The sequence below is a fragment of the Eumetopias jubatus genome, unplaced genomic scaffold, assembly GCF_037043125.1.
Source record: "Eumetopias jubatus isolate StellerSeaLion01/CBP00866 unplaced genomic scaffold, mEumJub1_p1.0 scaffold_12, whole genome shotgun sequence".
In the NCBI taxonomy this organism is placed as follows: domain Eukaryota; kingdom Metazoa; phylum Chordata; class Mammalia; order Carnivora; family Otariidae; genus Eumetopias; species Eumetopias jubatus.
The window spans coordinates 107,694,422-107,719,275 of record NW_028274818.1 but is presented as its reverse complement, the minus strand read 5'-3'; the positions used below and the strand labels follow the sequence as shown (position 1 = coordinate 107,719,275).

At 62.6% G+C, this 24,854-nt stretch overlaps 1 protein-coding gene and 1 long non-coding RNA gene across 2 annotated transcripts in view; one reads left to right on the top strand and one right to left on the bottom strand.

The window, feature by feature from the left end:
* Nucleotides 1–430: 430 nt before the first annotated feature.
* Nucleotides 431–24,854, bottom strand: part of RADIL (Rap associating with DIL domain) — a 135,473-nt gene continuing 111,049 nt past the window's right edge. Inside the window, 14 exon segments of the mRNA XM_088017077.1 lie at nt 431–678; nt 941–1,080; nt 1,295–1,470; nt 1,962–1,986; nt 2,246–2,539; nt 2,709–2,899; nt 3,628–3,778; nt 7,304–7,476; nt 8,163–8,400; nt 9,603–9,715; nt 13,836–13,996; nt 19,722–19,759; nt 21,566–22,204; nt 23,856–24,088. Of these exon segments, the coding sequence (XP_087873203.1) occupies nt 573–678; nt 941–1,080; nt 1,295–1,470; nt 1,962–1,986; nt 2,246–2,539; nt 2,709–2,899; nt 3,628–3,778; nt 7,304–7,476; nt 8,163–8,400; nt 9,603–9,715; nt 13,836–13,996; nt 19,722–19,759; nt 21,566–22,204; nt 23,856–24,088 (2,678 nt within the window). The 3' untranslated portion in view covers nt 431–572.
* LOC148162886 (uncharacterized) lies at nt 3,995–6,010 on the top strand. Its single transcript, XR_015766418.1, has 2 exons — nt 3,995–4,673; nt 5,145–6,010. It is a non-coding gene; the product is annotated as an uncharacterized LOC148162886 (long non-coding RNA).

The following is a 24,854-nucleotide window of genomic DNA, read 5'->3' as shown; positions in this document are numbered from 1 at the left end:
CCCCTGCCGAAGACACCTGGCACGCGGGTGCCCGAACCCCACCGTCACCGCGACCCCCCAGCACGGCCAGCCGCCTGGTGGAGAAGGAGGTGAGTCTCGTGCCGGGGTGAAGGGACGGTGACCTGGGGGATGCCGGCCAAGCCGCAGCTGTCATGAGCAGAGGGGCCAGTGGGGGGTGGGGGAGGAGGCCTGGGTGCCTCGAGTGGGTAAAGGCTCTCACTGCAAGGGCCTGGCTCAGAGGGTTCTAGACCTTTCTCTGAACTATGCTGAGCCTGTGAGGAGCTCCTTGCTTCGGGACAGGGTGGGGGGCAGAGAGCGGGCATCACTAGGATCCTGTGTCCTCCCAGGGAGCCCAGTCCCGCGCCCACCCTAGCTCCCCACACCGCCATCCCGTGAGATTACGAAATATAGTTTATTGAATCTACACGTTTCCATTAAAATCTTTAAACATAAGAGCTCCATAACAAACATCACAACTTAGTGTTATCTGTCATATAAATAAAATATACACTAAGATGTACATCATCCACAGCAAGGAACACGGGAACAGCTTGGCGGGAGGTGGCCAAGCCTCAGGGCGGCGGCGTGCGGAAGCGGAGCTTCTTGGCCGTTTCCATGTCAGACTTGGCAACCAGAAAGCGCATCTTCTTTCCCCCGTGGCGGATCAGGTCCACGGCTCTGAAGCCGGGGGGGGGGGGGGGGGGGGGGGAGACAGGATTCACCACAGGCCCAGCCTCGGGGCAGGCTTGGGGGGGGCGGCGCGTCTGGGATGGGGCCCCACCCCTGCCTTGAGGGGGTCCCTGCTGTGTCAGCAGAGGTCGGTGGAGCCGCTGAGCCTCCACTCCCTCACCTCTAACGGGGGCGGGGGGGGGGGGCCGTGACCAGACCTGCTCACGGGCCCGGGGCTCCCCTGGCCGCTGCGGCACGAGGGCAGGGGTACCTCAGGTAGCTGACGCCCCTCAGGCTGCTGCCGTTCACCTCCAGGATGCGGTCCCCCAGGGACAGCCGGCCGTCCGACGCTGCGGGACTGCCCGGGAGCAGGGTCTGGATGTAGAGCCCGGGCGCTCCCAGCGGTGTGTGCTGGGGGGAGAGGCAGCAGCCTCAGGGCCCCACGCGCCCGGGAAGGGCTCCCTCCCGGGGTCTGCAGAGGGTCTGCAGGGGCAGCACTGGACACCCCCCCCGCCCCCGCCCCCGCCCAGCCCCTGGTCCCCAGCTTTCCTCTGGTGCTGACCACAAAAGCTGTGGGCCCGTAGAGAGGGATCATGGAACAGGCGGAGCCCCGGGGGCCACTCACCATGCCGTCGATCAGGCCCATCCCCAGCCCCGAGGGGCCCCGCTCCAGCTCCACCACGAAGACATAGCAGAAGTCCTCCGTGGTGCCGGAGCTGCAGCTGGACGGGGCCGGAGGGGGCTCGTCCTCGGGACCCGCACCGTCTCCTGGGCGGGCAAGTAAAAGGGCCCCTGTCTACGCTGCCGCAGCAGCATACCCCATCTCTGGGAAGCGTGCTCACAGAGCCCCAGCAGGTCCCCGACTGCCGTCGGGGAGGGGTGCAGACCCCCTCGGGGCCACGTGTGCCCGCGAGGGGCTACCTCCAGCGCCCCCGTGGTTGCCCTGGGACACAAGTCCCCGTCAGGCCGGCCGTTCCCAGGGCCTGAGCAGGGGGCTCTGCTCAGGCTCCCTCTCCCGCCACGGAGCTCTCCTGAGACCGTTCCCTCTGCACCTTCTGAGAGGGGACTCCGTGTCCATCCACCCCATGTCTGAGCCTGCCCCCTTCCTGAGCCGGGGCCCCCCTGAGGCTCCTGTGTCTTCTCTCCCCAGGAGGTCCGAGCTGTTGGCTGCAGACCCAGCACCACGAGGCAGGGGTCCTACCTCAGGCCCAGCTCTACCCGTGTGACCCCTGCCCTCGGGACACGCTCCGAAGTCTGCCAGAGCATGGCCCGTCCAGCCCACATGGGGGCACAGCCCCCCCGCCCCCCACCTCAGCCCTTCTCTGTGCTCGTCCCCTGAGCTGGCCATCCCTTCCTCTGCCCTGGGCGGAGCGACGTAGTCCCACAGATGGCCACGCGCGGCCCAGCTGCCCTCCGGCATCCCAGGCTGTGGGCGTCCGTGCGCAGGCACCGCAAGCCCAGGCCAAACATGCCACTAGGGCCTCGTGGGCGGCATGACCCCCAGCGGCTCTGCCAGGTGGCAGCAGGGCTGGGTGCCGGCGTGAGCCCGGGGACACGTCTCACCTTCTAGAGTTACGTTCCTCCTCCCTTCTGGAAGTGCTTTCCCACAGGTGCTGCCAGGCTCGGGCCAGTCGGGGACGGCAGGCTCGAGGCCAAGTGGGGTGCTGGGAGGCGTCAGCAGGCACGAGGAGTCTACGTGCGAGGGGCCAGCCTGGGGACCCCCGCGGTTCTGCCTTCCCGGAGGGCCCTGTGCGCGGGGAGCCCCAGCAGAAGGCAGAGCACGTGCCTGGCCGGCTTCACGGGCTCCCCTGGAAACCAGCGGGCAGCTCTGGCCCTCGGGGTGCCCCTCCGGGGTGGTGTGGTGCGGGTCCTGGGGGGGCGGGGGAGGGCACGGGGTGGAGAAAGAGCTGCCCGGCATGGTGGGACAAACCAAACCAAAGGGGCTCTGGGAGCTCCCAGGGGCGGCAGCCTGGCCCTGTGCTGGCTGCCCCTGTCCACCCGTCACCGGAGTCCATGCACTGACAGCTGGGCCCGGGTACCTCGAGGCACTCCGGCTGGGAAGGCGCACCGACGGGGCTGGGCTTGCTGCGCAGGCTCCACAGGAAGTGGCGGATATAGAGAAGGTGCTGGTAGATGCTGTCATCCAGGCAGTCCGCCTCTAAGTCTACCTGGAAGCCCTCGCTTGGCAACACGATGGGTGGGGGGTTTTCGTACGACTCCAGGACCTCCTCTGGGGGGGCGCGGGGAGGACGAAGGGACCACCCAGCCAGGATTAGACTTCCTGCCCCGACCCCCAGGCGCGCCAGCCACCCCGCCCCACAGCAGTGGGACTGGGGACACAGCCAAGAGGCATCTAGTCAAAAGTGACCTGCCCAAACCAGCGCTCGGCCCTTCTGCATCCAGTGACCGCCCAGGACGAGGCCAAGCTGCCCCCAGCAGGGCGCCCGCCACAGGGCAGGCCTCAGAAGTGAGAAGCCCAGAGTCCCGCTCAGAGCACTCGCTCCATCCAGGCCGAGGCCCTGGGGGGTGGGGACCCTATTTCCAGCTGTGTCTTCTCCCTTCTTTTGTGTCCCATGTGCATCACGCAACGGAGAGAGAAGACCCAGAGAGCCCAATGTAGGCTGTGTGCCTGCACATATGTGGCAGGCACGCCATCTCTGCACACAGGGTGCGGGCCCTGCCCTCCTCCTGGTTGGCTGTGCCCCAAGCGAGGCCCCAAGCGAGGCCCCAAGCTCAGGCTCCTCGATGGGGAGGGGGACTGTGGACTCTGACCTCCCGCTGTGGGGGTCTCTGGGTCCCCAGGTGGGGGATGGGGCAGGGCGCGCCCAGAGGAAGGTGGCCCGGGGAGGGGGAGGTCCCGGATGCTCCCCAGGCTCCTCCAGGAAGTCCCCCAGGAGGCTCCCCTCTGCCCCCACATGGTGCGCGAGGCCCCTGGCTCCTGCCCCAGAGGCAGCTCACCTGACCTGAAGGCATCGGGGCTGTCCTGGACACCTGGCTCCCAGGCACTCATGGGGCCCATGGCCGAGGCCAGCTGGTACTGGGTCAGCAGCCGGCGTAGCTGCGCGGGGCTCAGGGTGGGGAACGCGGCCCGCAGGTCTGTCCAGCTCATCTGGGTGACAAGCAGCAGCTCATGGTCAGAGGCCCCTGGATGGCACAGCCACACCCCGGGGGGGGGGGGCTTCTAGGCGCTCTGGGGGCAGGGGCAGAGGGCTGGGGCTCCCTGGCCACGTGCTCTCAGCTCGCTCATGCAGGGCCTTTGGCACCGTGAGGTCAGTGAGGAGGTCAAAGCCCCATGGGCGTCCAGGGTGAGAGCCGGGGGGGGGGGGGCTGTTCCTGGGGGGCGGCCAGCAGGCACCACACCCAGTGCTCTGTCCACCGAACGTACCTCTCCCCACGTCACCTCGCAGGGCTGGGAAGGGCGGCAAAGAGCCCTGGGGATCCGGGGAAAGAGAGGGGATTCCCGACTCCCAGCGCCTGAGACCCAACCCGCCAGGCTGGGGCCCCGAGACTGGCTCTGTGGGCGCAGGACAGGGAGTCCTCCTCTGGGGGGGCCAGCAGCCTGAGCTCGTGTGCAAAATGCAACAACTTGCACCATCCTCCGTGACCCTGGTCTCCACGGGCCAGGGATGTCCCTCCTCTCTCGTGCTCTGGAACCCTGTTTTCTGCTCTCTGGGCTAATTCTCATTTCTGTGACACAAGCCCTCACCACTGCCCCTGCCGTCAGGGGGCCCGGTCCACACTCATGCTCTCCGTGGCAGCGGCTCCCTTGTCCCCCAGCTTCTGATGTGGCCCTTGAAACTCGGAAACTGCTCTGACGGCTGATCCTCGGCGTGTGTCCCGTCTTTATTCTTCCAGGAAGTTCACAGGCTTCTCGCGGCCGTGGTCCTGACACCGCGGCGCTGCGCTCTCCGGAACCTCGGGGCGGGTGGGCCTGGGGACGTCTCGGTCCCCCCTGTGCCGCGGCCACCACCTCCTACTGTTTGGAGCCTGGGCCTCCCTGGCAGGTCCTTCTCTCGTCCCATCTTTGCCTTCACCCCTCTGCTTCTCTCTCTTCTGGGCTTCCTGCCAAGGGGCCTGGGCTGTGGGTAGCAAGTGCCTTTGCCGGAGGGACAAGCGTGGCCCGAGGCTACGTTGCGGGGAGGGCACAGGGCAGCGCTGGGAGCGCGCACACACACCCCCCCCCCCCAAGCTCAGGACGGCCTCTGTTGGCCTGAGGCGGTGCCTCCTGGTTTTCTCAGTTCCGAGAACCCCGGCTTCCCTCCCCTGGCCGTGCGCCGTCCAGAGCCAGTGTCAGGGCGCCGGGGGCCCAGCACGCTCCCCTGCCCGCCTTCCCCCAAGTGCGGGGACACATTCTGGGTGACTTCCGGGACTTGGTGTCCGGCTCTTGCCTCGGAATCCTTCCTCTCTGCTGCCAGCTCTAGTTTCCAAGAATCCTTTGGTTCTTTTATTTATAGAATGCGGTTATTGTCTTACAGATGCTAAGTCGTCTCTTTATGAAGATGTATTTTAAGTTCTTCCTCCCTGAGAAGTCCGTTTCGGGGGAAGGCAAACTATGGCCCGAGGCCTGTGTGTGTAGGGCCCTCCAGCTGAGAGTGGTTTTCACATTTTATGAAGGGCTTAAGACGAAGAAGAATTCGGGATGGCGACTCTCTGTGGCCCACAAAGGCTGAAGTATCGACCCCCCCCCCCCCGGCCCTTTACAGAGAAGCCTGCCAGCCCGATCTGTGCGCCCCCACCCCTCTCCCCACGGCCGTCTCTCCTGTCCCAGAGCGGGAGCCGAGTCTGCCTGGCCGGCTGGCGGCCACACCCCAATCCGCAGCCCACGCCCGGGCTGTCCCCGACCACCCGCCACTGGCGGGCCGGCACCTGCCCCCACCGAGCAGGCAACGGCCCACGGCCTCCGGCCCTCAGATGCTCCTTGGCCCCTAGGAAGCCCCCTTTCCGGAACGAGACTCCTGGTGTCAGGACGACGCCTGATCTCTTGGCCTGGAGACCCTGGGTCGTCAACACTCCAGAGATCAGCCGGGGGCTTCTGGCGGCGCGAGGGGGGGCGGGCGCCGGCCACGCAGGAAGGGGCGGCCGAGGACCCAGTGCTGCTTCGTCCTGTGCGTCTCGTGCTGACGAGGGCCCGTGACCTCGGCGCGCGTGTCCGTCGGGGGAGAGCCATGGCGAGCTCTGACCGGGAAGCCAGGCGCCCCCGCTACGAATAAGTGTTTTCCCGGCACGACAGAGATGCAGTCGTTCCTACTCCTTTTCGGCGTTCGCTCTGAAGATGTCCCCTTCCTCGTCTCGATGCTGGCGGTTTGTCATTTCCCACTCTATTACACTCTTCGAAGAGCCACTCTGGGCCTTTGGCTCCTCTCTTGTCTGCCCACAGACCTTCGGGTTTGGCGGCTCCGCTCCTGCGCCAGGATCTTCCTTCTCGGCCCTGTTGTCCCCGTCGCGCGTGGAGGCTACACGGTTTCCCCAGGAGCCAGGCTTCTCCGCTGCTCCGGCGGTCACCCGCCTCCTGGCCTCCACGGGGCCCGTCTCCTCCGTGCTCTTTGTCCCCCCGGGGGCTCGTGCCACCAAGAAGCCAACCAGATGCCTACGATGCATCTGCGATCCGCACACACGTGCCTGGTTTCTGAACTGCCTCTAGTGAACCCATGGGTCACTTTTAGAATTAAAAAAAAAAATAAAAATCCAGTAACTTAAAAGACACCTGAGCAGGACCTAGTCCCCAACACATGGCAGACTATCCGCATGCGCTACGCGATCCTGGCCGGGGGCCTCGGCATGGCCAGCGCAAAGCAGAGGTCACTGTGCAGGTAGCTGGTCATACCGCGCGCTGCGGGGCGGACGGCAGCTGCCACCGTTACTGAGAGCCCCGGTGACCCAAACCCAGATGACACCTGCTGTGTGGTGATCCTGGGGCAGAGGCGGAGGGTCCAACTCTACAGCGGGCTGGCAGGTCCGCGGTCCCCGCAGGAGCCTCCTGCTGGCTACGCCCCAGGTGCCCGTTTGGTCCAGACGCTCCCGGCGGCGCCAGCCGTGCGGACCTCTCCCCGTCATCCCCGGGACGCGCCGGGTGTTTGGCCACGCAGGAAAGGGACACCACCGGTTTGGTGTCAGGGATCATCCGTGACGACTGTCGGGTAGCTACCGAGGGAGGAGAAGGAGGGGCCGTCCTAGCTTCCTGTCCTGCTTCCGACAAGTGACCGCAAATGTGCACCCTGACAGTCCTGGGGGGTCAGACGCCCAGCAACCGTGGGGCCCAAACCGAGGAGCCAGCGAGGCTGCATTCTCCTTGCGCTCCTGGGCCGTCCGAATTCAGCGGAGGGGCTGTTCCAGCTTCCGGAGGCCGCCACAACGCACAGTCCGTCTTCAGAGCCAGCCGGGCCGTCGAGTCCCTCCTCCCGTCCTCTGTCGGACCCACGCTTCTGCCTCCCTCTCCCACTTCGAAGGGTTGTGTGCTCAGGGCCCAGCAGACAAGCCGGGGTAAGCGCCCCATCCCGGGGCCCCCAACCTCAATCACACGTGCAGAGCCCCCCGTGCCGTGTGGGGTCTGACATCGCGGGGGCCTTCTCCTGCCTGCAGGTGGGAAGGGCTGTGGGAGGGGAGCCCCTCTGCGAGCTCTCAGGCGCCGCCCTACCTGGATGAGCTGTGCGCGGGGCGTGGCCAGCAGGTTGAGTGTGCAGGAAAGCTTCCGGAAGAAGCGCTCTCCGGCCTCCCCGCAGCCGGCGCTCCTCATCCACTCGAGGAGCTGCTGCAGGCGGGCGCAGGCCTGGACGCCTCTGGGCCAGTGGAAGCAGCTCAGAGAGGGGCCTGGGAGCGGGCAGGGAAGGTGACGCCCAGCTGCTCCCCACATGGCAGGCGTGCCCCCCACCCTCCCTAGGGGGGCAGCCCAACGCCTGTCCTCCCCCACTCCAAGCCTCTGGGGACAGGCCTGACAACCGTACGTGGGTTTCCAAGGCCACTAGGCTGCTTCTGGACCCCTCTCTGGGGGGGGGGGGGCACGGATGGGGCTGGGACAGCCACGGAATCCCAAGTGCAGAGACTGTCCACACCTACAGCCAAGACGCCCTGCTCCCACCCGGATCCTGCCCATGGAGCCCGACCAGCCGGGGGGCACCACGCTGGTGACACACGTGTGCCACGGGCCTGCATGCGTGGCATGCTCATGTCCCCGTGCCCCAGCGGGGCCTGGGGCTGGAAGAAACTGGCACCCCGAGCCCCTGGCAGTGAGGAGCCTGGGGGGCAGAGGCCAAGTCCCTCCTCGCTCCCCAGTGGGGCTGTGTGGGGGTAACAGGAACCAGGAAGGGCCCGAGCAGACCCCCAGCCCACCCCGGGGCCAGTGCAGACGCTGACGCACACTGATGCTGCCCCGAGCCCCAGCCTGCCCACCTGAACCCCAGGCAGCGAAATGCCTCGGCACCCCCCAGCACGCCCCAGCACCCGCGCGGCTTCTGCAGCAGGGGTCGGGTCCCCGCACTCCCCATCCCGGGCCTCACCCTTGTCCAGGAGCTGGTTGAAGAGCAGAGTGCCAGAGAAGAAGAAGAGATAGGCCAGCACCTGGGAGGCTATCTCGGGGTGCACCCGGAACTGCCGCAGGAGGTCCAGGGTGGCCTGGTAGACAGATACGGCGTGGCGCAGCTCCTCGGGTAGCTGGGGGGCAGGGCAGCAGCTCTCCCGGCGCTCCGTCTGGAAAGGGGGGCACTCCAGCAGGGCCGGGAGGCAGACGTACAGGGACTGGGGATGAGAGGGAAACCCCAGCTGCACACGAGCCCCCCGCCTGGGCCAGATCGCAGGTCCTGCCGAACGGGCCCCAGCTTGCCCGGGGCCATGGGGGCTCGGGACTAGCTCTGGCTAAAGCTGCGGAGGACACCAGGAGGGGCACAGAGCCCGGGCCAAAGGGCTGCTGGAGACGCCCCACAGGTCTTGGGGGGGGCTGCACCCCTCCTGTCTTACCAGACAGAAGGGTGGCAAGGGGGCAGCCGGCTGGTCCCCTAAGGGACCACACCCCCAGTACCAGAGCACCCCTCCCGCGGAGCTGAGCCGGGCGCAGCAGCCTGGGGACCAGGCAACGGCCCCGGTGGAAGGCCTGGCAGGATGGCAGGCACCCACACTCGCCTCGGGGCTGACGGGGCAGCATCGGCTGCTCCCCAGAAACAAGGTGAAGGCACCACCTCCGAGGGGAGTCCCCGCTGCCACATCTCAAGGTGATCCTGGGGTGACAGGTTAAGGGCAACGTGCATCCCCACTCAGACCCCTAGGGCACATGGATGGGGGGCTCCTTCCTGTTTGGCCAAGACACCGAGGCTGTGCCCTTCCCAACCCAGGGCTCCATGCAGCTGGGAGCAACTGAGCACAGGGCTGCCTGACTCGACCGTCTGAACTCCATGCGGAACAGACAGGGAATCCGGTTCTCCAAGCACTGTCCCCCGCATGCTGTCTCCAGCTAACCACTCTTGCTTCCTGCTGGAGAGCAGGGTGGCAGATTCCACGCCGCCACCAATCCCTCTAAGTTAAAACTCAGTCTCAGCAAATCCTCTGGGCTCCCCCAGACAGGACCACCTGCCACAGGGGCCCCTCCTCTCTCCACTCCCCTGCCTGTGCCCCCCCTCCTTACCCTGAGGCTCCATTGTGCCCACGGTGCTTCCAGTGCCCACCAGTGCCCACGGAGCATGAGCTCCACCTTCCAAATCATTGCCCAGAGCAGCCAGCCCTCCAGCTCCCCAACACCACAGGCCCCTGCACAGCCGGCGGGCTCCCAGACAGGGGTGGGGCGAGCAGGAGGGCGAGGAGCTGGAAGCCAGGGTTCAAGTGCGTGGGGGCAGCTGTCCAGCTCAAAATCCTCAGCTCTCCCCATCCCGGTGCCCCTGCACCCAGGGGCACCAGGGCCAGGAGGAGCACACCGTGCCGTATCTGTCAACGAGCCGGCAGCGCCGTACCTTCGAGACGTAGTACACACACTGCTGGAAGGCGTACAGGATGACCTCCTCCAGGACCGCCATGGCCTCCTCACTGGCCGTCAGCGTGCAGGAGAACAGGGACTCCTTGGAGCCTGCGAGGAGACAGCAGCTCACGGTCACCGTGTGGGGACGTGGAGGGCGCCCAGTTACCCCCGGAGTGCGCCCACCCAAGCCCCCATCTTGGGTTTGGGGATGTGATAACCAAAGCCACCCAGCCCGGCCGGCCGGCCGCACACCCGACTGCCGCACCTTCCCGGGGCTCCAGGGCTGAGATGCTGGCCAAGGCGGCCAGCCCCGAGCTTCCAGGCCCGGCAATGCTAAAGTGACGCGAGGCCCATCTGAAGCTCGTTACTGACTAGTTTCCAGACACCTTGTCCACCGAACCAGCTGCCCCAGCAAGAGCAGATTCTGCCCCAGTTCCCCTGCAGCCGCCTCTCACCCCGGACGCAGGTCAAAGGAACATCGGCCAGAGCTCCAAAGGAGACCATCACTCCACAGAAGCGTGACGTTTCCAAGGAGAGAGAAACCAAATGGCCTACGTGCCCCATTCTGCCCCCAGCACCCGGGAGAGACTGCAGGGAAGACGCTGCTCTGAGAGCAGGGTTCTCGACAGCCCCGCTTCATGCAGGTCCCCCCGAACAACAGGCCCGGGTGGCTGGGCCTCCCCAGACGGGCTGGAGCTGAGCCTGGGGGGCCTGCCCAGTGGGGCGACGGGGGTGTCAGTGGATGCCCGGTGATGCCTTCCCTCTGGGAGGGGTTCCTGTAAAGGCAAGAGGCCAAACTGACCACAGGGACCCCAATACCAGAGAACCCCACCAAGGCGGAAATGTCCTGAGGAGCCTCCAGAATGCAGAGACACGCGGTGTCCCACCAGCGCTTAGCAGGAGTGCCCGCGGCCTGGACGCTCCGCCTCGTCTCCCACGCTCTCAGAGCCTCACTCATCACAGGAGCTGCAGGGAGGCGGCTGGGCTATGTGTGTCCAGTGTGGCTCATCCGGCTACAGCCTTTTCATTATCACACAGCGTGGGCCCCACGGTCTAGGACTCTCGTCCCAGGACTGGGAGGGAGGTGCTGGGTCTGGCGGGGCCTCCCTGGAGCACAGGGACCCAGACCACCCACTGCTGGACAAACAGAATGGAAAGAGCATGCGAGTCCATCAGAGACCCCACCCCTACAAACAGGGATGCATCCCTGTCCGAGGCACTTCTCTTTCCAGGGCTTGGGGCTCTCCTGCCCCTGGGCCCATAGAGCACCCCCAAAGGCCTCACCTCCCAGGAACTGCCTGGCTTGGGAAGCCAGAGGCCTGCCCCCCTGCCCAACCTGTGGGGTCTCATTTGGGACTGAGCCTGGTGGGGTCTGGCTGCTCCCAGCAGCCTCACTGGGCTTCAGAGGAGAGGCAAATCAGGCAACTTTGAGGGCCCCGTGGCTTGGGGGAGCAAGAGGCTCTTACTAGGCTGCTGGGCTGCAGCACCCCAGGCCTACAAAAACATGCAAGGCTGCCCGTGCTGACCGTGGCACCTGCAGACCAAACACGACCCACAGCCGATGGAAGCCAGTAGGAACGGGGCCAAGAAACCAGTTCCAAACCCTTTGCCTGGAGCAGCCCTCCTACGTGGCCAGCTTGTCCAAGAAAGCCCACCTCTACCCCCCGTGTAGGCATGGGGGTTCTGGTGGGAGGACGGATGGCAGAAAGAGCAGGCGGCCAGGACTCAGCAGCCACGGGGAGGCTCCCAGGAGATGCCACACGAATCTCTCAGACGCCACTGGAAAACCAGCTGAAACACTTGTACCCCTGGTGCAGGCTCTGCTGGGGTTTCCGACCAAGCTGACGCTCGCACGAGCCTCGCGGAGGGCCAGGGGCCTGCACTCAGGGCCCCCAGATCCACAGGTGCTGAGGCAGAGCCGCAAAGCTCCCAGAGAGCGCTCAGTGGATAAAACAGCCCCCACCCCAATGGGCCCACCTTCCATCTGCCTGTAGGAGGGAGGCGTCCTGGATAAGAGTGTCGGACAACAAAGATTGTTTGCGGAACAAAAAGGCGATTTTCCAGTGCTCAGGACATGACATCTGTTTTCAGAATTCTTCCCACAGAAATTTCCCGCTGAAGGTCAGGAGGCCGAGACGCGACTCTAACCTCGCCTCTGCCCTCTGCTGATGTGATTTTTCCTCCGAGCCCTCCAGCGCCTGCACCACGCAGGACATTGTTTGTGGGACGCTCAGATCCCGCTGTGGCTTCCCAGCCCGCGTGGTCCCAGGGGTGGACGGGGGCGGGGCCCCGGCCATCCGCGTGCTCTCCCCCAGCATCGCCTGGGCTGCACAACATCCAGGCCCCGGACCAAAAATAACCTCCTCCGAGAGCAGAAGCCACATCTAAGGAAGCAGAGCCCCCATCAGCCCCAAGAAGCCTTTTTTAAGGAAACAGCCAGACGCAGGGTCCCTGTGCCCAGGAGGCAGGCCCAGTTGGGGCCCAAAGACCACAGCCTGTCAGCAGAGCGTGTGAAATCGGGGCAGACGAGATGAGGTGTCAGCAGGCCTCACCCACCAACACTGTGCCCAAAAGCCACAGAGGGGGCAGTTCCCCCAGCTGCCACTGCTGGGGCCAAAGCAGGTGGGACTCCCTGTCAACACCCCCAACCTCCTGGCATCTTGCACAGAAGGGCCGCATGGCTGGAGACAAGCCAGAGGCCCGGCAGCTCCCTGGCCAACACCATGTCAAGAAGCGGGGCCCCTCCACTCAGAATAGCTGGAGGCCCCCAAGGAGACCAGCGGCTTTGGTGAGAGGGAGGCCCGGGGTTCTGGCAGCACCAAGCTCAGGACAGCCCAGGCGGCGGGAGCAGAGCGAGGGTCCTGGCTTTGGAGCCACACAGGGAAGGTCATCTGCGTCACATTCGGGGGAAAAGCCAGGAAACCAGCGGCTTCAGGTGCAGGCCTTGCGGACAGAGCGCAGCAGGGGGGTCTCACTGGACGCCTCACACCACGTCCACCCAAGGGGAACGGGGATGGGGGCAACAGGTCAGCAGGCCTGAATGCCCACCAGGACACAGAATGTTCCAGTACGTCCCTCTACATATCCACAGAAGCCCAAGGAAGCTCCCAACGTCCTTTTCACTGTGAGGCGGAGGATAAGAACACACGAAGAAGCCATGATGCAGACACACCCGCTTTGCCTCCCGTCACCCCACCACCTCCCCACCAGGCCTCCTCCACTGGCTCCGCGGGGCCCGGCACCAGCCCAGCCGGCCCTCCGCCCACCCGTCCGCATAGCTCCTGGGCGGCCGACCCAGCACACAGTAAGACAGCCTGCCCCGTGCAGTCCCCCGCCCCTCATCCTCGGCCGCCAGGAGCCCCTCAGCTCTGGAAATCTAGCCCCTCCCGGGGGCTCGGCAGGGTCCTGCGCCACCAGGGCTCTTTGCTCGGGGTTGTCCCACACGGAGCCCACAGCCACCCCCGGGGCACGCCACTGAGCACACACATGCCAGGCAGTGTCCGGCGACTGAGCCCAAGGGGGGAGCCTCGGCCAGGCCCCAGCGTGCCTGCCTGGCTTCCCTCCCAGCTCCGGGGGCAGCCTTCAGAGGCAGGGCCACCGACCCTGCCTGCCCGGGACCCCCCACGCCCCACCACCACCACAGGGACAGAGGGGGTTGAGCAGCTCCAGTTTTGCCACAGAGCGAGGGACCGGGGTACAAAACCAGGCTCACCCATGGGAGGCTGCAGCCCCACCCTCTTCCGCGCTCATTCCAGGGCCACGACCAGACACACGCAGCTGAAATCCCAGCCGGCCCCCAGGCCCGGCCCGCCGCCACCCTCTTCTAGAAGCCCCCCCGCCCCCGTCGGCTGCCCCAAGCAGTCTCTGTCAGTGCTGCCATCACAGATTCTAGCGGGCGCATCCCCTGTGGCGGAGTCCCTGAAGCCAACCAGCCCCCGGGGACACCGGGTCTCGTCCTGGAAACCGTGGTGCGCCCCGGAAGGGAGAGCCTGGCCCGAGGCCCTGTGCGCTTTCCACCGGCCTCTGCAGGCGACACGCAGTGGGAGGCGCCGAGTGCATGACACGACCGGGACGCGAGGGGCGGGGGTGCCCGACCGCCAGCACCACCCCCCTCAGAGGGACCCCGACACACACAGTGCCACCTCCCTCGGTTCGAGCGGCCGACTCCACCCCGGGACGGCGAGGGGACGGCCCGCTGCCCCCGCCCGGGAGCGGCCGCAGGTGGTACCTGTGACGTCCAGCTCCCCCTCCAAGCTCTGCATGTAGAGCGGGCACTTCTGCTGGATGAAGTACAGGAGCTCCACCGAGTTAGACATCCAGAAGAGGATGTGCTGCAGGTCTGGAACCAGGCCGGCCATGGGGAAGCTGGCCAGGGAGATGGGCTCCTGGCTGCCAAGACAGAGGACCCAGAGTTACTCCTGGACAGTCCCCCGGGAGGCCACATGCAGCAGTTGGCACATGAGGACGTTCCAATGGGACACCACCAACCCCACCGAAGCCAGGCTGGGAAAGGGGGTACACAGGCAAGCCGTGGGACACGAGAGGCCGGAGGCACGTGCCCTCCATGCGGCGCAGGAAGGACTGCCAGGGGCCACAGCCCTCGGTAAAGGGCTCTTGTAGACTGTTCTCACATCATCCCTCTGGGACTGGGGTAACTAACGAAGGAGCGTAGAGGAGAGTGTGTGCAAATGTGTGTGTGCCCCGGGAGGGAGCGGCCCCGGCCCGCGGAACGAGGAGCAGGAGTGTCCGTGTGTTATTTACGTTAACGTAATTAACGGAAAAACCAAACAGCAAACAAACTGTTGTGGGAGGCACACAGGCAAGATTAGCTAAGAACTAGGTGACCGTAGCTGGAAGATGGCTTCGGGAGTCAGTGGACCAGACAGCAATCAGAGCACGGCACTGGAAGATTTAGGGTTAACCGTTAGAAAACCAGAGGCTGCCCCTGAGATGGGCCCGGCACCGCCCACATACACACTGTCCACACGGACTCCCCCACCAGGGCTGAACCTGTCGCTGCAGCTCATTAAATCAGAAAGCTACCAGGCGCTGGGCACGGGGCTGGGATCTTCCCGTCCCTCTGATCACGGTTACAAGCCTGGGGGGCAGCCAGCTCAGCCAGAAGCTCCTCCAGAGGCCCTCTTCCCTCCCAGGCCGACACCTTGAGGCTCCGTGCTCCCTATCTAGGGGACAATGGCAACGTCAGGGCCATCCGCCTCCAGCGTCCGGCGGGCTCCAGCCAAGCCCAGACCCACCCCGGGCCCCCTCTCCTCGCCTCTGGTCTCCCAAGCGCCAGCCCCTGGGATGCAGGACCCCGTGCCTGTGAGCCGCCCGCTGTGACAGGAAGCTCCCGGCACCACCTCTCCAGAAGTCTAGGGTGGATGTGGCGAGGCTGAGCTCAGCTCTGGGAACTCCTCAATTTCAAGCATCAACGGCCGGTCTTTCTGGACACGATCCCCCATCTCGTCATACCCACTCGGCGGAGGCAGGTCAGTGGGCCGCGCTGTGGCGGCCTCTGAGGATGCCCGAGCCCGGCGGCTGCAGCGGCCGGAACGCGCGGTCTCCGGTGCAGTCATGATCACACCACCCAGACATGACTCAGGTTTGTCTGAGGGGGACACCGGGCTGGCTGTCCAGCGGTCCCAGGGACCCCTTGCCCGAGCAATATCGCTGTTGGCGGATCATGAGGGGCAGGCCAGGTGGCAGCGGGGCATCTGCGAGGACAGTGCTGTCCCCGGGCCCAGCAAGGGCACTGGGCCCTCTGTCCTGCCTGGTGGGCGCCACAACAGCTCAGGGGCTCCCTGTCATTCGTGATGGTCACAGCCAGGGTCGCGGGGAAAGGGGCCCACAGGAAAAGCCACGGGGGCCACAGGGGTGGCGGGCTTGTGAGGCAGCGTTGGCCCCGAGGTGGGGACCTCAGGCTCCGATTTGCACGTTCCTCTTGTGCCTGCACTTTTGTTGTTCTTGCTGACGTAACTTCACCCGTGTCACCACAGCGTGACCTCTTTGTGCGCCCTGCTCCCACGAGCGAGGGAAGGAGCTGGCCTCAGGCCGGGTCTCCCTGTTCTCACAGCTAGGTGGGTCCGCCACTGCCCCCCGCCCGCCTCCCGGAGCCCCGAGTGCCGCTCCAAACCCGTGCCACGCGCCCGCGCACGCCACGCGCATTTGTGTTCACAGGCGTGAAGAGGTGCACGTCAGTAAGAAGGGATTCATCTGGCTCTTCGGAGCCAAATTCCACTGTGTTTTCAACATCCACTGCCCTTCTCAATTTCACCCAGAACTCAGAGGGACCGACCGGCCTCTCCTGACAAATAAACCACCAGGTCTTGCCAGCTGGAGTTCCGGTGTCGAATCGCGGCGAGGTCAGCGTCGAATGCACACCTGCCGGCGCAGGCTGAGACAGCCACACACGGCAGCGCGCGGATGAGCGGCAGCGGGGTCCGTCCCGTCCCTTCAGGCGAGCACTGAGTGGAAGCAACAATTCCATGGACAGGGCTCCGAAACCAGACAAGTGGGGTGACCTCACACAGCCAAGCTTCTGCACGGCAGAGGAAGCCATCAACTGAGTGAAAAAGCAATCTACAGAGCAGGAGAAATATCTGCAAACCATCCGAGAGGGGGCTAATTTCCAAAATCTATAAGGAACCCCTTTAACTCAAAAGTAAAAAAACTAACAACCTGAATAAAAAACGGGTTAAACACCAGAAGAGACACTTTTCCAAAGAAGACCTCCAGATGGCCACAGGCTCGTGAAAAGGTGCTCAGCATCACTAACCATCAGGTAAACGCAAACCAAAACCACCATGAGCGCTCACCTCACACCTGTCAGAATGGCCGTCATCAAAACGACAAGAGATGACAAGGGTCGGTGAGGGTATATGGAGAAACTGGAAACCCCTGTGCACTGCTGGTGGGGATGCAAAAGGGTGCAAGGGTGCAGCCGCGGTGGAAAACGGGATGGACACTCCTCAAAAAATTACAAATAGCACTACCATATGACCCAGCAATTCCACGTCTGGGTATTTACCCAAAGGAATTGAAATCAGTATCTCCAGGAGATATTTGGGCCCCACATGTTCAGTGCCGCACTCTTCGCGATACTGACGACATGCAGTCACACTAAATGTCCACAGATGGCGGAAAGGATAAAAAAAAATCTGGTATATAATACAATGGAACGTTATTCAGCTTTTAAAAATCAAGGAAATCCTACAACATATGCTATGACACGAATGAACCCTGAAGATGTTATGCTAAGCGAAATAAGCCAATCACAGAAGGAAAAATATCGCATGATGCTGCTGAGCTATCTAAGACAGTCCAACTCATGGCCTCGGAGTGGCTGCCAGGGGGCCGGGCTGGGGAGGGAGAGACTGGAAATTGCTAATATACACTTCAAAATTTAAAAGGGTGGTTCTTTGGGCGCCTGGGTGGCTCAGGTGCCTTCGGCTCAGGTCATGATCTCAGGGTCCTGGGATCAAGTCCCACAACAGGGAGCCCGCTTCTCCCTCTCCCTCTGCCCCTCCCCTGCTTGTGCTCTCTCTCTCTAATAATAAAATCTCAATAAAAATTTAAAAAAGGGTGGTTCTCATGTTAAGTGTTTTTTATAACAATAAAATAAATAAAAATTAAATCAATGACTGCTCTGATATAAATTTTTTTAAATCTATTTGGGAAGCATACAGGAGAGAAATTATTATCGAAAACAAAATCAAAAGCATTTTGCTAATAAAAACTAAATTTTAAGTTCAAAAGATGTTTAAAATACTTCATGAATCAATTTAATCAAGTTAAAATAGAAATTATGCAAGAATAAGGAAATAAAGAGGTTGATGGATCAGAAATCAAAGAAAAAGTAAGCAGAAACAACAATACTGGTCCTTTGAAACAGATGGCAACAGACAAATCCCTGAGAAGATAAACCAAAGGGGAAGGTAAAAGGAAAGATATTAACCAACGGGAACTAAATCCATGAGAGATGAAAACAGTCCCACTTTATTCCAGTAACTTTGAGAACGAAAGCAGAAGCCACTGAAATCAACACAAGCAGAGGTTGAAAACCAGATACACCAATAATCACTGAAGAAATGGGACGGGCCAACCCCGGGGCCACCTGAGACCTCGCCTCCAACAACCTGACACCGGGAACCGAAAACAGACCAGGCAGCCCAGTTCAGTTTCTGTGAACCTTGCTATTAAAGTCAGACCAGGACAATGGGGAAAAAAAATCCTGGATCAATTTGATGTATGAATTCAGATGAGGAAATGCTAATTAAAATGCCCACAAAAATCAGTATTCTACATGCTACAATCAGGAGCCATGAAGGGCTTAATCGCAGGGATTCGGCCATGGATCGGAAGACCTGCTTGCGCAGCGCCCGCACTCACGGACTCCCAGGGAGAGGCGTGAGGGTCACAGATGCACAGAGAGCATGCGGTGAGAGGCACCAGGCGACCGCAATTTGACAAGCAGCACAGCACACGAGGATCCGAAGCCTGCGGGGCACAATGTTCATAATGTAAAGTTCGGGTGTGGATTCTTGGGTGATTGACATAGTCTGTGCTTTTCCACGTTGGAAGTGATTCAAAAATTGTTTAAAAAAGAGGAGAAAGGGAGCATTCCCTGGGGATGGACCCAGGATTGCTTTTTAGGCCCTAACGACACAAGTTCTAGAACACAGACCAGCAGGAGCTGCTGGGGGGAAGGCCTCGGTTTCCCCCCGGTGAGCAGGCACTTAGGAGGAGGAGGAGGTACTTAGGGCGAGGGCTGCATGAACCCCTAAAACCTCAGCTCCATCCCCTCCAGGCCCCAACACAGCCCTGGAAGCTCACTGTCCCCCAAGCTGGGGGTTGGGGGCAGGGGTGAGGCAGTCAGCTGCCCCTGCGCCCCCAAGGCCAGCCCCCTCACACGGAAAACCTAGCGGGCCCGTGCCCATCCACCACCCTCTGAGGGGCCTGGTCTACACTGAGCTCTGCCCTGGTGAGCTGGGCGGCAGAGCCTGGGCCTCCCCCTGCAGCCTCGCGCCTCGGAAGCACATCACTCATCAGCAAACCCTTCCCCAGATGTCACTCTGACTTCCTGACGTCAACAGGAACCAGGGAGTGCACACTTGTGAGCGGCAAGAATTGGGCGCTCAACTTCCAGCCCGGGGGGGATAGCTGGGTGAATGCAAATCTACGCTGCTCCTGACCCAGGCTTCCATCCCTGCCGGCGGGGGGGGGCAGTGACGAGTCCTCCTTACCCCGTGCGGGACCACAGAGGACACGGACATGCATGTGGTGACAGCATGCTTCCAGAAACCAGCAGCAGACACGGGAGCCGAGCAGACCATGGACCCAGCTGCGATGTAATGTCCTGTGTGCCCCCCAACGGCAACGGGCAGGGACCACCCCCTTGACCACGGCTCCTTGGGTGCTACCGCACACGCACATTCCAGAAGTGGGGCGGCTGAGCTGTGGGCTTCACCCACATTGCACACTCAGTCATATTGTGGGTGGTCTGCCGGGTGCTTTGTCTGCTCGGGGCTGTTCTCAGATTCCGCCACATGGACGAAGCACACAGTGTGGTCGCGCTCACTGTCGCCAAGTGTCCACTGCACAAATACATGGCACACTGCCACGGGGCATGTGGGTTGTTCTGATCTGTGCTTACAGACAAGGACTTAAGAGCACACCGCCTACGCCGCCCCCCCCCCCCCCCGCCGTGTGCTGGCATCTCTCCGCGGGGCCCCCTCGGGACTACACTTCTTGGTGGCGGCACAGGCCCGTCTTTCTGACTAATGCCAAACAGCTTCCCAAACCCCAGCAGCGGTGTGACAGCGTCAACAGTGCCTTCTACGAAAACGGACGTGGGCAAATGGAAACAGACTGCCCTAGCTCAAAGTCGGGAGTCGTACATTCTCCCAAAGAGGCAGGCTCGCTTTAACTCCCCAAACCCAGCGCTTCCCAGGGGGCCGAGCACAGAAATGGAAACAGCCACTCGGAGACAGAAGGACGGCGTGCGACAGAAGCCCAGAGCTGACCCCAGAGGTGTCTGGGGGTCCCCCGGGGTCTTGGCCCCATGGGGAGGTGCAGGTCTCCTACGGAACTAGGGGCCTAAGGGGGCCATACTTACAGCTGTGCCTGCTTCTCCGCCAGTTCTTTGGTTTTCTCCTACAATTATAAACACAAAAAAGCAAACATGAGAAAAAACAGGATACCACAGGACATGCTCAATGAGAACACCACTAAATCCACGGTCCACCATCCACATAAAAACCACAGCACTGTTGTTGCAGACATCCTGTACCATGCGGGCTGTTTACGCGAAGCAAGGCTGGGAAGGATAATTTTCCATTCCGTTCCTGAATATGACCTGCACACTTCCGGCAACAGACACGATTTACACCCAGCTCGCTGACATAACCGCCGGCACGTTAAGAAATAATAAAGCAGGTCAAACATTTTACAAACACCAGAACGAAGTCTCTACTAACACTCATACTGTTAAGCTTCAAACATACACTTTCCAACATCAGCTGCCGGGACAAGGAGTACATGGATGTGTGCTTGAGTATTTACAAGTACAGTTAAACATCCAGCAGGACGCAGGCTTAGCCAACATTTTCTGTCTCTTTTAATCAAGAAATGGTTCTTGCTTTAGTAGCAGGTTGTTATCTGGCTAAGGAGAGCCCCAGTGGCTGCCTCCGTTACTTGTTCTAGGATCTGCCTCTAGTGAGTAGGACAGAGAGCACTTGATGCCCAACAAACAGACAAATGAAACATCTGGGGCTCTCGACAGACCAGGGCTGAGGCTCATGAACAGCACAGGGAGAAGCAGGTGGGGAAGCACGCAGGGGATGGCCTGGATCCAGACTCTATTTCTGAGCTCCAGACCTTGGATGAGGTTGTTCACCCCGACAAGCCTCGATTTCCCAGCTGGGATGTGGGATACGGCACCTGCATCAGAGCATCTGACTCACTAGGAAGTGTCTGGCACAGAGCAGACTTGGGATGGGCCGGTGGTCTATGTAGACAGTCACCACGGGCCCTGGTGTGGTCAGGCTCCCGCACGGCATGGACTTCACCTGGCCGGTGCACAGACCACACGAGGAAAGTGACCACACCAGGACAGTCCCAACATCAATCCTCACGGGAACCCTGGGAGGTGGGTTCAGACGCCCGCGATGCACATGGATAACTTACACAAACCTCTGGACATGACAGCCCATGTTGGCTTTTGCTTTTAAAAGGTTTCGAACACTTTAAGTGCGATTTTAATCTGAGGACTCTATCCAGTTTCTACAATCTATGCAGTTTACAGGCCGAGATAAAGGGGCGTCTCTTGGAGGGACTGCATGTAACGACCAGCCATGCTCTGGGTCCCCGGGGAGTCATCGCTGGGCGGGGGGGGGGGGGGGGGTGAGGGCTGGACCCAGGCAGCCAGCAGTGCGCTTGCCCCGGTCCTGCAGGGACAGGCTGGCAGTGCCCCCAGGGGACACCTGGCAGTGCCTGGAGCCATTTCCGGGAGGGGAGGGGAGCTGCTGGTGCGCTGGGTGGAGCCCAGGGGCGCTAGCCAACACCTGACAATGCGCAGGCAGGCCCCGCAGCAAGGCCCAAGCACGCGTGGTGCCGTGCTCTAGAGATGCTGATGGAGGAAAGGGTTTCCACATACAGAAGTCAGCCAGTCCTGTGCCCCCACCGCCAAGCTGACAAGGGCTCCACACCGAGGGCTGGCAGAAGCCCAGCCTGCTCCTGGCAGAAAGCACGGGGCTCCAGGCTATGTCATCGGCCAGAGCTGCCGATGCCACGGCCGACCGCTTGAGGACACAGTGCCACAGAGGACACCCCAGGCTCCCTGGGTGTGCACAAGCAGGGAAGGCCGGCCCTCGGAGAGGAGGGACTCCTGACCTCCCCCCCCAGGTGGCCACAGCCCCCCCAACAGCCCCCGCCACAGCGCCCGGCATCCCGGTGACTGACCCAGACCGTCTCTCGGATCGCCTTAGCTATCTTGAGCAGGAGCTGCCCAAATGAGCCAGGTTCCAGGTGGGTGGCCGAGTGCTGGACGCAGAGGCAGAGGAGGAAGGCAGGCGCCAGCTTGTGGTCATCACCGCTGGGCTCGATCAGGGTCAGGATGCGCTGCAGCAGTGCATCCTCCACTTCGGGCTCGAACTCCAGGTGCAGCAGCCTTGGCCGCGGCAGGGTGGCCCGCATGGAGCCGGAGGTGGAGGCGTCCCGGGCCCGGAGCATAGCGCCGCACACCCCGCAGCCACGCGGCACGGCGCTTAGCCTGGCCAGGGCCCGGGCCGGCAGGGGCTGGGCCTGCGCCGGCTCCTTGAACAGCAGCAGGTAGTGGAGGCCGAGGGAGAGCAGGTCCCCGTGGCGCAGCACCACCGCCCGGCCCCCCACCTCCGAGAAGTTGACGGAGACGGGTGCCCCGGGGATGGGCTCCAGGACCAGCCCACTCCCCACCTGCTCTGGGCCCGGGGGCTGGTGCCTGCGGATGGTGCAGTGCAAGGGCAGGATGTCAGGGGCCGAGAGGCTGACGCTGGGCTTGCTGGAAGGGGTCCTCTGGCCCACCGTGTGCTGCTCCCGGTTCAGCAGGTACACCAGACTGTCCTGAAATGCAAAGCCCAGGCCTCAGGGGCAGGACACCACCTTGGGCAAATCCGTCAGTGGGGAAAAAATGAAAGGGTGTCCCCGTCTGGTCACTTAAGCCACGTGGCCAGGACCGCCATCCTGGGCCAGCCCTGCCCTGGAGTCCTTCCTAACCTGCTGCTGGCCCTCAGCCTGCTGCACGTTGGGCACCCACCCTGTCCCCAGGGGTGGAGGCTTCCCAGAGCAGCCTCGGGGGAACACCAGACACCCAGGGATGACTCTAGCTTGGACACAACAGAGGCCAGACAAGGGCCGCGCTGGGCACAGACCCTGGTTCACAGGCACGACCGAGTGTTGTCGAGCACCCCCACCCCCGCCGGTGATCTGTCACACGCCGTGTGCAGGCATCTCCTCTGTGGCTCCTGCTTACCGAGAGCAGATGTCTCCTCGTGAGACAGAATAGGGACAGGACTCCAGTCTCTCCCAAAACCCTAATGCAATGCAACGATTCCGCAAAGAAAAAGCTTCCTATAAGAAAACTCCTGAGCCTGCATTTCTGGAGCAGTAGGTCTTAGGAGCGCATAAAACAGGATGTCAACCTAAAGCAGTGAGTCAGTGCCGGGCAGAACCCATGAGATCCAGACCACACCCGTCTGCACCTGCTTGGACCCCAACGCTGGCCTCCGAGCGTGTGCTGTGACCACCGGGAGCCCTCAACTTACCTCTCCCTCATTGAAATGCTAAAATGCACACCCAGGAGTGGGGATTTAACACACTACTGAGACATGCAACGTATGGAAAAGCACGATGAGTACGCAAGTGCCAAGAAAACCCTCACTTCTACCCCTCTGCCCACCTGGTTCTTGAAGAAACCCTCCCGACCTCCCCATGGAGAGTCAGCCTGAGGAGCCTTCCCTTGTGCTGTTGCCCTTGGGCTGGAGCATGAGCCCCGGTAAAGCCTCGCCTGGAACCCTCGGCTGGCCTCTTGTCGATTCCTATGGTGTGCAGGCGCCCGGCCGGGTTCGGTGGGGCGAAGACCCGGGCACCGGAAGCTGTGGCGCCGCACGGCGTGCACCGCCCGAGGGAGCTCAGCAAGTCGGCATGGACAGGTGAGCAGGGAAGGAAGCGCCAACAGAGGGGCTTCTGAGAGCTCCGCTCCTCCAGCCAAGGGCCCCGACAGGAGTGGTGGGAAATGCTGGTCTCCTCACACAAGGCTTCCCACAGCGCACGCGAGGCCATGTGCCACAGGAGTCCGCCCAGCACCCACCATCTGGACAAGGGGGTGGACCTGTGTCGGGGTCCCCAAAGCCAGGGCACGGCATGGCCCCAGACACCATCTAGAAGGTGGCAGACTGTTCTCTGAGAAGGAACCTGGTATCAGGTGAGCCCCTTCCCCACCACCTCCTACTGTAGCCTGGACGGAGAACACCCTGGAAACAAAGCACAGGGAAAGCCTCCACTTCCTCCAGAATCTGGGATGGCCCCACACGGTGGTCCCCACCACCACGTTTCTACAGCCTCATCATCATCAGAGCGACTGTGGCCGCAGGAGCTCACGGCTGACTTAGCTAGCGGCAGGAGGAGGCCTTCTAGTCTGAGAACTGCCCGCTGGGCTCCAGGCAGCAGGGCGGGGCGGGCGGGGGGGCTCAGGAAGGGGGAGGGTCGGGCTCACGTGCTGGGGGCTGTAGCCTTGCAGGAGGAGCAGGTGGGGCGACTCATAGAGGGAGTAGCGCATGGTGTCCTGGCCGCGCTCCTCGGGGCCCTGGGCCGTGGCCGCACTCAGGCTGCTCTCACTGATGGTGCGGCGTAGCTGGAGTGGGGGGGGGCTCCGCGCACCCCCCGAAGCCAGGGCTGGGGTTCCCTTGGCACGGTGCCGCTGCAGCCTCCGGGCTTGAGCGTTGATCCCTGAAACAGAAGCAACACGGGGTAAACAGTCAGAGCCTAACTGAGGCTCACCTCTGGGTGCTTCTGAATTCAGATCGCATGAACCCACTTGTAACACCAGGCAGTTTGATCAACAGATGTGGAGAAGTGCGCAGGACTCCACCCTTTGACCCCATCCTGGCAAGGCCAGGGCCCCTCTGGGCTCCCCCTGAAAAGCAGGCAGCCCAGCCGGGCCGTTGTCCCAAGGCTCCTTACAGGAGCCCATGACCCACCCACCCGACCAGCCACAGCACAGCCCCTCCGCTCCAGACACCAAAACCACTGCAGCATCGACTTCTGCCAGGTCACCGTGCCAGGGGGTCCTGTGTGTCACTGCACTGTCCTCCGAGCCCTGCCGGCCCACCAGCGTGTGTGTGCGCGTGCGTGCATGCCTGTGGGTGTGGGGCGGGGGGGGGACAGCGCATGTGTGCACGTACATGAGCGCTTGCTGAGATCAGATGAGAACTATGCACAGTCCCCCTGCCCCCCCCATTTACAAGGAGGAAGGGGTCCCGGGCCGGGTGGTGTGTCTAGGACAGCACGGCTGCTCCTTCCCGTGGCCGCCCCCGCCACGGCCAGGTCAGAACGCACACACATGCCCATGTATACACGCAAGGACACATGTGCACATGTGCCCCCCCCCCACGAAAGAGTCTGATACATCCAGGAAGTGGTCTTTTAAACAGATGCTGCCAGAAAGCCAAGAAGCCAGATGGAGCCAGGAGGCCAGTCTCCCGTCACCGTCAGG